Below are 16509 nucleotides of genomic sequence, written 5' to 3' on the forward strand. Positions count from 1 at the left end.
CATTATCTAGACCAGAAACTAAACAACTACAGGTGTAGAAGGTCTATATTATCTGGACCAGAAACTACACAACTACAGGTGTGGAAGGTCTACATTATCTGGACCAGAAACTACACAACTACAGGTGTGGAAGGTCTACATTATCTGGACCAGAAACTACACAACTACAGGTGTGGAAGGTCTACATTATCTGGACCAGAAACTACACAACTACAGGTGTGGAAGGTCTACATTATCTGGACCAGAAACTACACAACTACAGGTGTGGAAGGTCTACATTATCTGGACCAGAAACTACACAACTACAGGTGTAGAAGGTCTTCATTATCTGGACCAAAAACTACACAACTACAGGTGTAGAAGGTCTACATTATCTGGACCAGAAACTACACAACTACAGGTGTAGAAGGTCTACACTATCTGGACCAGAAACTACACAACTACAGGTATAGAAAGTCTACATTATCTGGACCAGAAACTACACAACTACAGGTGTAGAAGGTCTACATTATCTGGACCAGCAACTATACGAATACAGGTGTGGAAGGTCTACATTATCTGGACCAGAAACTACACGGCTACAGGTGTGAAAAGGACTACATTATCTGGACCAGAAACTACACAACTACAGGTGTAGAAGGTCTACATTATCTGGACCAGAAACTACACGAATACAGGTGTAGAAGGTCTACATTATCTGGACCAGAAACTACACAACTACAGGTGTGGAAGGACATTATCTGGATCAGAAACTACACGAATACAGGTGTGGAGGTCTACATCAGCTGGATCAGAAACTACACAACTACAGGTGTGGAATGACTACTTATCTGGATCAGAAACTACACAACTACAGGTGTAAAAAGTCTACATTATCTAGACCAGAAACTACACAACTACAGGTGTGGAAGGTCTATATTATCTGGACCAGAAACTACACAACTACAGGTGTGGAAGGTCTACACTATCTGGACCAGAAACTACACAACTGCAGGTGTGGAAGGTCTACATTATCTGGACCAGAAACTACACAACTACATGTGTGGAAGGTCTACATTATCTGGACCAGAAACTACACAACTACAGGTGTGGAAGGTCTTCATTATCTGGACCAGAAACTACACAACTACAGGTGTAGAAGGTCTTCATTATCTGGACCAGAAACTACATAACTACAGGTGTGAAAGGTCTACATTATCTGGACCAGAAACTACACAACTACAGGTGTGGAAGGTCTACATTATCTGGACCAGAAACTACATGACTACATGTGTGGAAGGTCTACATTATCTGGACCAGAAACTACACAATTACAGGTGTGGAAGGTCTACATTGTCTGGACCAGAAACTACACAACTACAGGTGTGGAAGGTCTTCATTATCTGGACCAGAAACTACACAACTACAGGTGTAGAAGGTCTACATTGTCTGGACCAGAAACTACACAACTACAGGTGTAGAAGGTCTACATTATCTGGACCAGAAACTACACAACTACAGGTGTAGAAGGTCTACATTATCTGGACCAGAAACTACACAACTACAGGTGTGGAAGGTCTACATTATCTGGACCAGAAACTACACAACTACAGGTGTAGAAGGTCTACATTATCTGGACCAAAACTACACAACTACAGGTGTAGAAGGTCTACATTATCTGGACCAGAAACTACACAACTACAGGTGTAGAAGGTCTACATTATCTGGACCAGAAACTACACAACTACAGGTGTAGAAGGTCTACATTATCTGGACCAGAAACTACACAACTACAGGTGTGGAAGGTCTACATTATCTGGACCAGAAACTACATAACTTCAGGTGTGGAAGGTCTATATTATCTGGACCAGAAACTACACACTACAGGTGTGGAAGGTCTACATTATCTGGACCAGAAACTACACGACTACAGGTGTGAAGGGACTACATTACCTGTGTACATGGTCATTCGGAGCTTTGGCCTGACATATTGGAGTGTTCTTTATAGTCTGTGATGATTGGACATTGATAACGAGGCTAGACTTCTGTTCCAAGCACATGTCCCGGATATCGGAGCTCAGGCAAGGTAGATCTAGTAACCTGTTCAACAAAATATCATATCTAATATAATTCAACAGATCAAGGTTACTGGTGTTTTTATTTACACAATTCAGTTATGATAAAAGTTATTATTTTTATAGCTTAGTGAGTCATATGTGACCAAAGGGGTCAGATGTGACCAAGGACAGGCAATAACATACACAATCATGAATGTAGGTCAAGGTCAATAGTTTGTTAATGAAGTATTGTTTGTATCAATCTGCATGTCAAATAAAGTTATGTTTTGATATGTTCCAGGTTTGACCTTGACCTTTGACACCTTACCTGTCAAGTGTAGGTACTAATTCCAATTGTAGCAGGGTCGTCTTATTTCTTCTGTTTAGGTTACCATAATAGTCACAGTATCTCAATCCACACAGTAAGCCCTACAATATAAGGAACCAAAATGTAACTAGTCATTCAAAATCATGTTAACATGATAATAAGTGCAAAACTTTGGATTTCTTTTGCAAAAGATAATATATTTTTCATATACTGTATTACATGTATTTATAAAATAACAAAATTATCTAACTTTATCACGTCTGAACTGTATTTTAATTTCAGAGGTCAGGGACTGGCATTTATTTGTATTCTTCTTAACAAAAATAACTTATGAAATCTAGACAATATTTTAAATAGGACAAATCAAAAGCTCTCCATTACCTGGTAGTGACCAATAACTCTGACTTAGTATGTGATGTAACTGAATCTTTCTATAATCCAGAATAATTGTACATTTAAATCAGAATGTCTCAAAGTTTATAAATGATTTTGTTCAATGATTTGGCCACCTACTGTCTCATTCTGAAAGTTTATAAATGATTTTGTTCAATGATTTGGCCACCTACAGTCTCATTCTGAAAATTTATAAATGATTTTGTTCAATGATTTGGCCACCTACAGTCTCATTCTGAAAGTTTATAAATGATTTTGTTCAATAACTAGGCTACCTACCGTCTCATTCTCTGTATGTTTGAGGTAACCCACAACACACTTCACCAGCTTGGGTTTAACCAAACTATCTTCATTGTTTCTGAGGGAAAAACATATACTAGAGTTAATCTTTACACAAAACCTCTTCTTGCCATCTATCTGGCTCTTCTAAGTATTCAGTTCTTTACAACTTGTAAAGATTTAATGAACAAGTATAAAAGAACAATGCATCTTGACAAAATGTTTACAAAGTGTTCTATACAGGACTCTGCTGTAGAAATGTCAAATTTCTTTTTCTCTAGATGAAGTACTTTTTACAAATCCTTCAATTTATTTGACCTTCATGTGCGAAATTGTTCTTTATTTTGCTTACTCGTTCTTTTCCACCAGAGTATCCAAGAGCTCCATGGCAGCCATAGCAACGCCTTGGTCGACATCCTCTTCTCCATCTCCAAAACAGCTGATCAGTCTGGAGCAGACCTTGTGGTCAAAAGCCATCAATAAAGCCCTGGAAGTAAGGTTACCAATCATACTATAAATGATACTGACATCCAACAGCAGCTCTAAGGCTATTTTGGAGTATACAACATCTTAAGGTCAATCTAACAAATATACAACATCTTAAGGTCAATCTAACAAATATACAACCTCTAAAGGTCAATCTAACAAATATACAACCTCTTAAGGTCAATCTAACAAATATACAACCTCTTAAGGTCAATCTAACAAATATACAACCTCTTAAGGTCAATCTAACAAATATACAACATCTTAAGGTCAATATAACAAATCTATAACCTCTTAAGGTCAATCTAACAAATATACAACCTCTTAAGGTCAATCTAACAAATATACAACCTCTTAAGGTCAATCTAACAAATATACAACATCTTAAGGTCAATATAACAAATATATAACCTCTTAAGGTCAATCTAACAAATATACAACATCTTAAGGTCAATCTAACAAATATATAACCTCTTAAGGTCAATCTAACAAATATACAACCTCTTAAGGTCAATCTAACAAATATACAACATCTTAAGGTCAATCTAACAAATATACAACCTCTTAAGGTCAATCTAACAAATATACAACATCTTAAGGTCAATATAACAAATATATAACCTCTTAAGGTCAATCTAACAAATATACAACCTCTTAAGGTCAATCTAACAAATATACAACCTCTTAAGGTCAATCTAACAAATATACAACATCTTAAGGTCAATCTAACAAATATACAACATCTTAAGGTCAATATAACAAATATATAACCTCTTAAGGTCAATCTAACAAATATACAACCTCTTAAGGTCAATCTAACAAATATACAACCTCTTAAGGTCAATCTAACAAATATACAACATCTTAAGGTCAATCTAACAAATATACAACCTCTTAAGGTCAATCTAACAAATATACAACATCTTAAGGTCAATCTAACAAATATACAACCTCTTAAGGTCAATCTAACAAATATACAACCTCTTAAGGTCAATCTAACAAATATACAACCTCTTAAGGTCAATCTAACAAATATACAACCTCTTAAGGTCAATCTAACAAATATATAACCTCTTAAGGTCAATCTAACAAATATACAACATCTTAAGGTCAATCTAACAAATATACAACATCTTAAGGTCAATCTAACAAATATACAACCTCTTAAGATCAATCTAACAAATATATAACCTCTTAAGGTTAATCTAACAAATATACAACATCTTAAGGTCAATCTAACAAATATACAACATCTTAAGGTCAATCTAACAAATATACAACCTCTTAAGATCAATCTAACAAATATATAACCTCTTAAGGTCAATCTAACAAATATACAACATCTTAAGGTTAATCTAACAAATATATAACCTCTTAAGGTCAATCTAACAAATATACAACCTCTTAAGGTCAATCTAACAAATATACAACCTCTTAAGGTCAATCTAACAAATATACAACATCTTAAGGTCAATCTAACAAATATACAACCTCTTAAGGTCAATCTAACAAATATATAACCTCTAAAGGTCAATCTTACAAATATACAACATCTTAAGGTCAATCTAACAAATATACAACCTCTTAAGGTCAATCTTACAAATATACAACCTCTTAAGGTCAATCTAACAAATATACAACATCTTAAGGTCAATCTAACAAATATATAACCTCTTAAGGTCAATCTAACAAATATACAACATCTTAAGATCAATCTAACAAAAATACAACCTCTTAAGGTCAGTCTAACAAATATACAACTCTTAAGGTCAATCTTACAAATATACAACATCTTAAGGTCAATCTAACAAATATACAACATCTTAAGGTCAATCTAACAAATATACAACATCTTAAGATCAATCTAACAAAAATACAACCTCTTAAGGTCAGTCTAACAAATATACAACATCTTAAGGTCAATCTAACAAATATACAACATCTTAAGGTCAATCTAACAAATATACAACATCTTAAGGTCAATCTAACAAATTACAACCTCTTAAGGTCAATCTAACAAATATACAACTCTTAAGGTCAATCTAACAAATATACAACCTCTTAAGGTCAATAACAAATATATAACCTCTTAAGGTCAATCTAACAAATATACAACATCTTAAGGTCAATCTAACAAATATACAACCTCTTAAGGTCAATCTAACAAATATACAACCTCTTAAGGTCAATCTAACAAATATACAACATCTTAAGGTCAATCTAACAAATATACAACATCTTAAGGTCAATCTAACAAATATACAACCTCTTAAGGTCAATCTAACAAATATACAACCTCTTAAGGTCAATCTAACAAATATACAACATCTTAAGGTCAATCTAACAAATATACAACATCTTAAGGTCAATCTAACAAATATACAACCTCTTAAGGTCAATCTAACAAATATACAACATCTTAAGGTCAATCTAAACAAATATACAACATCTTAAGGTCAATCTAACAAATATACAACATCTTAAGGTCAATCTAACAAATATACAACTCTTAAGGTCAATCTAACAAATATACAACATCTTAAGGTCAATCTAACAAATATACAACATCTTAAGGTCAATCTAACAAATATACAACCTCTTAAGGTCAATCTAACAAATATACAACATCTTAAGGTCAATCTAACAAATATACAACCTCTTAAGGTCAATCTAACAAATATACAACCTCTTAAGGTCAATCTAACAAATATACAACATCTTAAGGTCAATCTAACAAATATACAACCTCTTAAGGTCAATCTAACAAATATACAACATCTTAAGGTCAATCTAACAAATATACAACCTCTTAAGGTCAATCTAACAAATATACAACATCTTAAGGTCAATCTAACAAAGGTCAATCTAACAAATATACAACATCTTAAGGTCAATCTAACAAATATACAACCTCTTAAGGTCAATCTAACAAATATACAACCTCTTAAGGTCAATCTAACAAATATACAACATCTTAAGGTCAATCTAACAAATATATAACCTCTTAAGGTCAATCTAACAAATACAACCTCTTAAGGTCAATCTAACACCTAAATATACAATATAGCCAGGTCAAGATCATTTGTGCAAACTTTGTAGTACTTTATACTCTGCATGCTACTGGCCCAAATTGCAGTATATAAATAAAATTAGTAGCCTTTTCATCATCCTTAAGGCCAAATATCAGATGCCAGGACTTCTTAGTATTAAATTAGTTTAGCTTTATCTGACCCTTGTTATCTAGTTCAAGCAATATTTATTTGAACAAACTTGACAAGCCCTTGACCTCAGCATGCAACAGGTCTTAAATTTGGTCTCTTAGCCACTTCTACTGGGTTAGACAATATAGTACAGATAAAACTTACGCTTCGGACAATCGACACATCTTTCTCAGGGTTTGACATGTAGCAGCCTGTACCTTAAAATAAAATCAAAATCAATTGTATCTTAAGCATTCAAAAAGACAAGACATTGCTAACAGCATAAAAACAACTTACTGGGGTACAACATTTCTGCCCAGTACCTACCAGTGGCGAAAATATGACACAAGTGATTCTATTGATAACAGTATGAAATGTCAATACATCAATAGGCTGAACGTCTAGTGCATTTTATGGTACATGTACATATTGTATATTTGACAAACCTTAAACTCATGTGAGGAGTCCAACAGTTCACACAAAGTCCGCACCACTCCCTCCTCTTCAAAACAGGGCAAAAATCTACAAATCATATAGCATTCAAAATAAGGCAGAGACTGATAAAATTATACAATATTTAAAGCAGGGTAAAAATCTATAGAGTATACAGCGTTCAAAATAAGGCAGACACCTTATACTCCTATGTTGGCTTATTAACACATTATGTCTATATCTACTTACCTGATGCTGATATCCAGAAACTTTCCCATAGCAATTAAAACTTGTTCTTGTAACCAGGGCCTGTTGGTCTGAAATAAAATACATGCATACAATAACGATTTGTAACATTAGTAAGAAAAGTATGTACAACCTCTAGGTCAGCCCCATCATTTGTACAATTTTGAATCCCCACCCTATAAGGATGCTACCATTGCATTATGGGTACTATCCCATGCTTAGTTTCAGAGAAGAAGTCGTTTATATGGAAATAGCCAAATTGACCCCTTTTGGCCCCACCCCTCAGGCCCCTGGGGGGTCAGCCCCATCATTTGTACAATTTTGAGTTAGTAGCCCATAAGGATGGTACCAGCCAAATTTATTGAAATCCGAGCAGCAGTTATAGAGAAGAAGTCGATTGTTGACCGACGGCGGACGGCGGACGTCCCGGTATCCCATAAGCTCACCTCGGTCCTTCAGACCAGGTGAGCTAATAAAAGAGTGGAAGAGAGATATCTTTTTACACTTGGAATGTCCCTCCCCATTCACAGAAAGGACCAACATGATTTTCGTGTTACAGCTAGATATCACACCTGTTCTAGACTGTTCACCAAGCCAACACATCCTTCTTGTTCTACAATTTCTTCACATATTCTGAAAAAGAAAATAAATCTTTAAGTACATGCAATTTAAAACAATTTCAAATTTTATCAAGTTTGACATTATATACATGTAAACTAACTCCTCAAAACTTAAGTTTCTATTCTCCATATACAAAAATGAAATTTATTGCATCTTTCATCCTATTTATTTATAGTAAAATACAGCTTCACATCAGTTATCAAATACACAAGCATGTCATTAGAAATGGATTTTTTGATGTCATTAGTATTAACTATGAAATATTTTTCTTGTATCAATAAAATCCTATATACACCTAATCTGAAGTCTATAATTGTGTAACAAACTACAGGTATAAGATAAGACTATTTTAAGATACCTATCATGTTTGGAAGCTGCCATGGTTAAACTGTCCATCAGACTTTTGTGAATATCCTCAAACCCGACTCGGCCAATCAACTTTATAATTGCCTTCAAACCACCGTAGGCAATAAGGTTGAGGGGCTTACTGAAATAGACAAACAACAAGGCTATAAGGTTGAGGGGCTTACTGAAATAGACAAACAACAAGGCTATAAGGTTGAGGGGCTTACTGAAATAGACAAACAACAAGGCAATAAGGTTGAGGGGCTTACTGAAATAGACAAACAACAAGGCTATAAGAATGACGGGCTTACTGAAATAGACAAACAACAAGGCAATAAGGTTGAGGGGCTTACTGAAATAGACAAACAACAAGGCAATAAGGCTGAGGGGCTTATTGAAATAGACAAACAACAAGAATATAGGGTTGAGGGGCTTATTGAAATAGACAAACAACAAGGCAATAAGGTTGAGGGGCTTACTGAAATAGACAAACAACAAGGCTATAAGGTTGAGGGGCTTACTGAAATAGACAAACAACAAGGCTATAAGGTTGAGGGGCTTACTGAAATAGACAAACAACAAGGCAATAAGGTTGAGGGGCTTACTGAAATAGACAAACAACAAGGATATAGGGTTGAGGGGCTTACTGAAATAGACAAACAACAAGGCAATAAGGTTGAGGGGCTTACTGAAATAGACAAACAACAAGGCTATAAGGTTGAGGGGCTTACTGAAATAGACAAACAACAAGGCAATAAGGCTGAGGGGCTTACTGAAATAGACAAACAACAAGGATATAGGGTTGAGGGGCTTACTGAAATAGACAAACAACAAGGCTATAAGGTTGAGGGGCTTACTGAAATAGACAAACAACAAGGATATAGGGTTGAGGGGCTTACTGAAATAGACAAACAACAAGGATATAAGGTTGAGGGGCTTACTGAAATAGACAAACAACAAGGCAATAAGGTTGAGGGGCTTACTGAAATAGACAAACAACAAGGCAATAAGGTTGAGGGGCTTAGTGAAATAGACAAACAACAAGGCAATAAGGTTGAGGGGCTTACTGAAATAGACAAACAACAAGGCTATATAGCTGAGGGGCTTACTGAAATAGACAAACAATAAGGATATAGGTTTGAGTTGAGGGGCTTACTGAAATAGACAAACAACAAGGCAATAAGGTTGAGGGGCTTACTGAAATAGACAAACAACAAGGATATAAGGTTGAGGGGCTTACTGAAATAGACAAACAACAAGGCAATAAGGTTGAGGGGCTTACTGAAATAGACAAACAACAAGGCTATAAGGTTGAGGGGCTTAGTGAAATAGACAAACAACAAGGCAATAAGGTTGAGGGGCTTACTGAAATAGACAAACAACAAGGCAATAAGGTTGAGGGGCTTACTGAAATAAACAAACAATAAGGCTATAAGGTTGAGGGGCTTACTGAAATAGACAAACAACAAGGCAATAAGGCTGAGGGGCTTACTGAAATAAACAAACAACAAGGATATAGGGTTGAGGGGCTTACTGAAATAGACAAACAACAAGGCTATAAGGTTGAGGTGCTTACTGAAATAGACAAACAACAAGGATATAGGGTTGGGGGGCTTACTGAAATAGACAAACAACAAGGATATAGGGTTGGGGGGCTTACTGAAATAGACAAACAACAAGGATATAGGGTTGAGGGGCTTACTGAAATAGACAAACAACAAGGCTATAAGGTTGAGGGGCTTACTGAAATAGACAAACAACAAGGCAATAAGGTTGAGGGGCTTACTGAAATAGACAAACAACAAGGATATAAGGTTGAGGGGCTTACTGAAATAGACAAACAACAAGGCTATATAGCTGAGGGGCTTACTGAAATAGACAAACAATAAGGATATAAGGTTGAGGGGCTTACTGAAATAGACAAACAACAAGGCAATAAGGTTGAGGGGCTTACTGAAATAGACAAACAACAAGGATATAAGGTTGAGGGGCTTACTGAAATAGACAAACAACAAGGCAATAAGGTTGAGGGGCTTACTGAAATAGACAAACAACAAGGATATAAGGTTGAGGGGCTTACTGAAATAGACAAACAACAAGGCAATAAGGTTGAGGGGCTTAGTGAAATAGACAAACAACAAGGCAATAAGGTTGAGGGGCTTACTGAAATAGACAAACAACAAGGATATAAGGTTAAGGGGCTTACTGAAATAGACAAACAACAAGGCAATAAGGTTGAGGGGCTTACTGAAATAGACAAACAACAAGGCTATAAGGTTGAGGGGCTTACTGAAATAGACAAACAACAAGGCAATAAGGTTGAGGGGCTTACTGAAATAGACAAACAACAAGGCAATAAGGTTGAGGGGCTTACTGAATTAAACAAAGAACAAGACTATAAGGTTGAGGGGCTTACTGAAATAGACAAACAACAAGGCTATAAGGTTGAGGGGCTTACTGAAATAGACAAACAACAAAGCTATGAGGTTGAGGGGCTTACTGAAATAGACAAACAACCAGGCTATAAGGTTGAGGGGCTTACTGAAATAGACAAACAACAAGGATATAAGGTTGGGAGGCTTACTGAAATAGACAAACAACAAGGATATATAGCTGAGGGGCTTACTGAAATAGACAAACAACAAGGCAATAAGGTTGAGGGGCTTACTGAAATAGACAAACAACAAGGCTATAATGTTGAGGGGCTTACTGAAATAGACAAATAACAAGGCAATAAGGTGAGGGGCTTACTGAAATAGACAAACAACAAGGATATAGGGTTGAGGGGCTTACTGAAATAGACAAACAACAAGGCTATAAGGTTGAGGGGCTTACTGAAATAGACAAACAACAAGGATATAAGGTTGAGGGGCTTACTGAAATAGACAAACAACAAGGATATAAGGTTGAGGGGCTTACTGAAATAGACAAACAACCAGGCTATAAGGTTGAGGGGCTTACTGAAATAGACAAACAACAAGGATATAAGGTTGGGAGGCTTACTGAAATAGACAAATAACAAGGATATAAGGTTGAGGGGCTTACTGAAATAGACAAACAACAAGGATATAAGGTTGGGAGGCTTACTGAAATAGACAAACAACAAGGATATAAGGTTGGGAGGCTTACTGAAATAGACAAACAACAAGGCTATAAGGTTGGGAGGCTTACTGAAATAGACAAACAACAAGGATATAAGGTTGAGGGGCTTACTGAAATAGACAAACAACCAGGCTATAAGGTTGAGGGGCTTACTGAAATAGACAAACAACAAGGCTATAAGGTTGGGAGGCTTACTGAAATAGACAAACAACCAGGCTATAAAGTTGAGGGGCTTACTGAAATAGACAAACAACAAGGCTATAGGGTTGAGGGGCTTACTGAAATAGACAAACAACAAGGATATAAGGTTGGGAGGCTTACTGAAATAGACAAACAACAAGGATATAAGGTTGGGAGGCTTACTGAAATAGACAAACAACAAGGCAATAAGGCTGAGGGGCTTACTGAAATAGACAAACAACAAGGCAATAAGGTTGAGGGGCTTACTGAAATAGACAAACAACAAGGATATAAGGTTAAGGGGCTTACTGAAATAGACAAACAACCAGGCTATAAGGTTGAGGGGCTTACTGAAAAAGACAAACAACAAGGATATAAGGTTGGGAGGCTTACTGAAATAGACAAATAACAAGGATATCAGGTCGAGGGGGCTTACTGAAATAGACAAACAACAAGGCAATAAGGTTGAGGGGCTTACTGAAATAGACAAACAACAAGGCAATAAGGTTGAGGGGCTTACTGAAATAGACAAATAACAAGGATATAAGGTTGAGGGGCTTACTGAAATAGACAAACAACAAGGCTATACAGCTGAGGGGCTTACTGAAATAGACAAACAACAAGGCTATACAGCTGAGGGGCTTACTGAAATAGACAAACAACAAGGCTATATAGCTGAGGGGCTTACTGAAATAGACAAACAACAAGGCAATAAGGTTGAGGGGCTTACTGAAATAGACAAATAACAAGGATATAAGGTTGAGGGGCTTACTGAAATAGACAAACAACAAGGCTATATAGCTGAGGGGCTTACTGAAATAGACAAACAACAAGGCAATAAGGTTGAGGGGCTTACTGAAATAGACAAACAACAAGGTTAAGGCTATAAAGTTGAGAGGGTTTCTGCAAAGAAGTGCAAAACATCTGCAAGAAAGAAAATTGTTTTCAGCCTCATTTATTGATATCCATATTGGGATACATGTTTATAAGCAACCCTCTTTAGCATATAACTAATGAACATTACTTTCAAATTTACCACATCAAAGGACTGAGTTTCTGTGTAGAAGCAGCACTTACAAAATGTATTTTCCTAGTAAACCACACATAGAAAAAAAAGAAAGTAAATCCAATTATAAACAGAATGTTTTTATTTATGGTAAATATCTTAATTATCCCAAAGTGAAGTAATCAACCAAAAGTGTCACTCTTTATACCTAAGTAAATCTTACCTTTTCGCACATGACCTGACCATTTTCTGGACCTCTTTACCAGCTGTCACAGCTTTGCTATCTCCCTAAATTTATAAGAAAAAAAAATTAAAATATCAAATGGAGCAACCACAATTACAGAAATAAAAAAATTTTGTCCAAAATCTGACATATGTATCTTGTTGGCCATATTTTTCATTTGGAATACAGATGAACATGATCACAGACAATATAATGGTATATTAAGAAAGTCTGAATAAAAACGGATGACATAAATACTCAAGATCAACTAAAATCTTTTTACTCAGAAGTAGCAGACTGATGAACCCATTTTCTCCTTAATGAGGTTAGATATATGTTCAGTTTTAATGTAAATTAAAATAACATAATAACAATTTGGGCGTAAATATAATATTTTGCCCATCACACCAAACTTCCATTACTGAATAACACCAGTGGGAATTTCACAACTCTGTTTACCCAGTATGAGATCAATAAAACAATATTCAGCACACTAAGCTTTTGTGTTCAGTATGGTAATAAGTGTGTTTAGTATGATAATAAGTGTGTTTAGTATGATAAATAAGTGTGTTTAGTATGATAATAAGTGTGTTTAGTATGATTGTGTGTTTAGTATGATAATATGTGTGTTTAGTATGATAATATGTGTGTTTAGTATGATAATAAGTGTGTTTAGTATGATAATATGTGTGTGTTTAGTAGTATGTGTTTGATAATAAGTGTGTTTAGTATGATAATAAGTGTGTTTAGTATGATAATAAGTGTGTGTTTAGTATGATAATAAGTGTGTTTAGTATGATAATAGTTGTTTGTATGATAATATGTGTGTTTTAGTATGATAATATGTGTGTTTAGTATGATATTGTGTTTAGTATGATAATAAGTGTGTTTAGAATGATAATAAGTGTGTTCAGTATGGTAATAAGTGTGTTTAGTATGATAATAAGTGTGTTTAGTATGGTAATATGTGTGTTTAGTATGAAAATAAGTGTGTTTAGTATGATAATAAGTGTGTTTAGTATGATAATATGTGTGTTTAGTATGATAATAAGTGTGTTTAGTATGATAATAAGTGTGTTTAGTATGATAATAAGTGTGTTTAGTATGATAATAAGTGTGTTTAGTATGATAATAAGTGTGTTTAGTATGATAATAAGTGTGTTTAGTATGATAATAAGTGTGTTTAGTATGATAATAAGTGTGTTTAGTATGATAATAAGTGTGTTTAGTATGATAATATGTGTGTTTAGTATGATAATAAGTGTGTTTAGTATGATAATATGTGTGTTTAGTATGATAATAAGTGTGTTTAGTATGATAATAAGTGTGTTTAGTATGATAATAAGTGTGTTTAGTATGATAATAAGTGTGTTTAGTATGATAATAAGTGTGTTTAGTATGATAATAAGTGTGTTAGTTTTGTTTAGTTTGATGATAAGTGTGTTTAGTATGATAATATGTGTGTGATCAGTCTGATAAAAAGTGTCTTCAATGATAAGTGTGGTCAGTATGATAATAAGTGTGGTCAGTCTGATAATAAGTGTGGTCAGTATGAAAATTAGTGTGTTCAGTATGATAATAAGTGTGTTTAGAATGATAATAAGTGTGTTTAGTATGATAATAAGTTTGTTTAGAATGATAATAAGTGTGATCAGTATGATAGTAAGTGTGTTTAGTATGATAATAAGTGTGTTTAGTATGATAATAAGTGTGTTTAGTATGATAATAAGTGTGTTTAGTATGATAATAAGTGTGTTTAGTATGATAATAAGTGTGTTTAGTATGATAATAAGTGTGTTTAGTATGATAATAAGTATGTTTAATATGATAATAAGTGTGTTTAGTATGATAATAAGTGTGTTTAGTATGATAATATGTGTGTTTAGTATGGTAATATGTGTGTTTAGTATGATAATAAGTGTGTTTAGTATGATAATTAGTGTGTTTAGTATGATAATAAGTGTGTTTAGTATGATAATAAGTGTGTTTAGTATGATAATAAGTGTGTTTAGTATGAAAATAAGTGTGTTTAGTATGGTAATATGTGTGATCAGTCTGATAAAAAGTGTCTTCAATGATAAGTGTGGTCAGTATGATAATAAGTGTGGTCAGTATGATAATAAGTGTGTTTAGTCAGGTAAAAAGTGTGGTCAGTATGAAAATTAGTGTGGTCAGTATGATAATAAGTGTGTTTAGTCAGGTAAAAAGTGTGGTCAGTATGAAAATTAGTGTGGTCAGTATGATAATAAGTGTGGTCTGTATGATAATAAGTGTGTTTAGTATGATAATATGTGTGATCAGTCTGATAAAAAGTGTCTTCAATGATAAGTGTGTCAATGATAATAAGTGTGTGTGGTCAGTATGATAATAAGTGTGTTTAGTATGATAATAAGTGTGTTTAGTATGGTAATAAGTGTGTTTAGTATGATAATAAGTGTGTTTAGTATGATAATAAGTGTGTTTAGTATGATAATAAGTGTGTTTAGTATGATAATATGTGTGTTTAGTATGATATGTGTGTTTAGTATGATAATATGTGTGTTTAGTATGATAATTAGTGTGTTTAGTATGATAATAAGTGTGTTTAGTATGATAATAAGTGTGTTTAGTATGATAATAAGTGTGTTTAGTATGATAATAAGTGTGTTTAGTATGGTAATATGTGTGATCAGTCTGATAAAAAGTGTCTTCAATGATAAGTGTGGTCAGTATGATAATAAGTGTGGTCAGTATGATAATAAGTGTGTTTAGTCAGGTAAAAAGTGTGGTCAGTATGAAAATTAGTGTGGTCAGTATGATAATAAGTGTGTTTAGTCAGGTAAAAAGTGTGGTCAGTATGAAAATTAGTGTGGTCAGTATGATAATAAGTGTGGTCTGTATGATAATAAGTGTGTTTAGTATGATAATATGTGTGATCAGTCTGATAAAAAGTGTCTTCAATGATAAGTGTGGTCAGTATGATAATAAGTGTGGCCAGTATGATAATAAGTGTGTTTAGTATGATAAAAAGTGTGGTCAGTATGAAAATACTTGTTTAGTATGATAGTAAGTTTGTTCAATGATAATAAGTGTGGTCAGTATGATAATAAGTGTGTTCAATGTAATAATATGTGTGTTCAGATGATAATAAGTGTGGTCAGTATGATAATAAGTGTGGTCAGTATGATAATAAGTGCATTCAATATGACTATAAGTGTGTTGAGTGTGCTAATAAATGTGTTCAGTATGATAATAAGAGTAATTCGAACATAATGCACTTACATCAGAAATCATGAAAATTATAAAAATCAACACTAATGGAAGCTTTTTGTAGTTACCTTTCCCCAGTAGATCTGACTACACAGGTCTAGTAGTTTGAGGATGGGGATGGTGAAGAACTGTTTGTCTTGGGGCGGTGAAAACAGATCCTGAAATTACAATCATTAATTAACCCATACAAGATTTTGCTGCAGTGATGTGGCACAAATCTAGTGAAAATCACAAAGGGTTAGAAAGAGTCATGAAATTATGTGTTTATAATTATTATCTTTGTAATCAATGAAGACTGAGGTGCCATCAATCTGTACATGATAACTTTAATTGTATGCCATTTAAATAACACCTTAGTGTACAATTGTCAGGTCAGCTATAGT

General features: G+C 34.2%; 1 protein-coding gene across 5 annotated transcripts in view; it reads right to left on the reverse strand.

Annotated features, from left to right (window-relative positions):
- Window positions 1-16509, reverse strand: part of LOC138316150 (putative ATP-dependent RNA helicase TDRD12) — a 106294-nt gene that overhangs the window by 17630 nt on the left and 72155 nt on the right. For all 5 annotated transcript variants that reach the window (XM_069257690.1, XM_069257689.1, XM_069257688.1 and 2 more), the window contains 11 exons: window positions 16195-16284; window positions 12878-12942; window positions 8380-8508; window positions 7973-8033; window positions 7404-7471; window positions 7169-7244; window positions 6888-6940; window positions 3389-3523; window positions 3037-3115; window positions 2365-2465; window positions 1933-2079 (listed from right to left, as the gene is read on the reverse strand). In XM_069257690.1, coding sequence (XP_069113791.1) covers window positions 1933-2079; window positions 2365-2465; window positions 3037-3115; window positions 3389-3523; window positions 6888-6940; window positions 7169-7244; window positions 7404-7471; window positions 7973-8033; window positions 8380-8508; window positions 12878-12942; window positions 16195-16284 — 1004 coding nt within the window. The remainder of the gene's footprint in view (window positions 1-1932; window positions 2080-2364; window positions 2466-3036; window positions 3116-3388; window positions 3524-6887; window positions 6941-7168; window positions 7245-7403; window positions 7472-7972; window positions 8034-8379; window positions 8509-12877; window positions 12943-16194; window positions 16285-16509) is intronic.

The sequence above is a fragment of the Argopecten irradians genome, chromosome 2 (genome assembly GCF_041381155.1).
Source record: "Argopecten irradians isolate NY chromosome 2, Ai_NY, whole genome shotgun sequence".
NCBI lineage: Eukaryota > Metazoa > Mollusca > Bivalvia > Pectinida > Pectinidae > Argopecten > Argopecten irradians.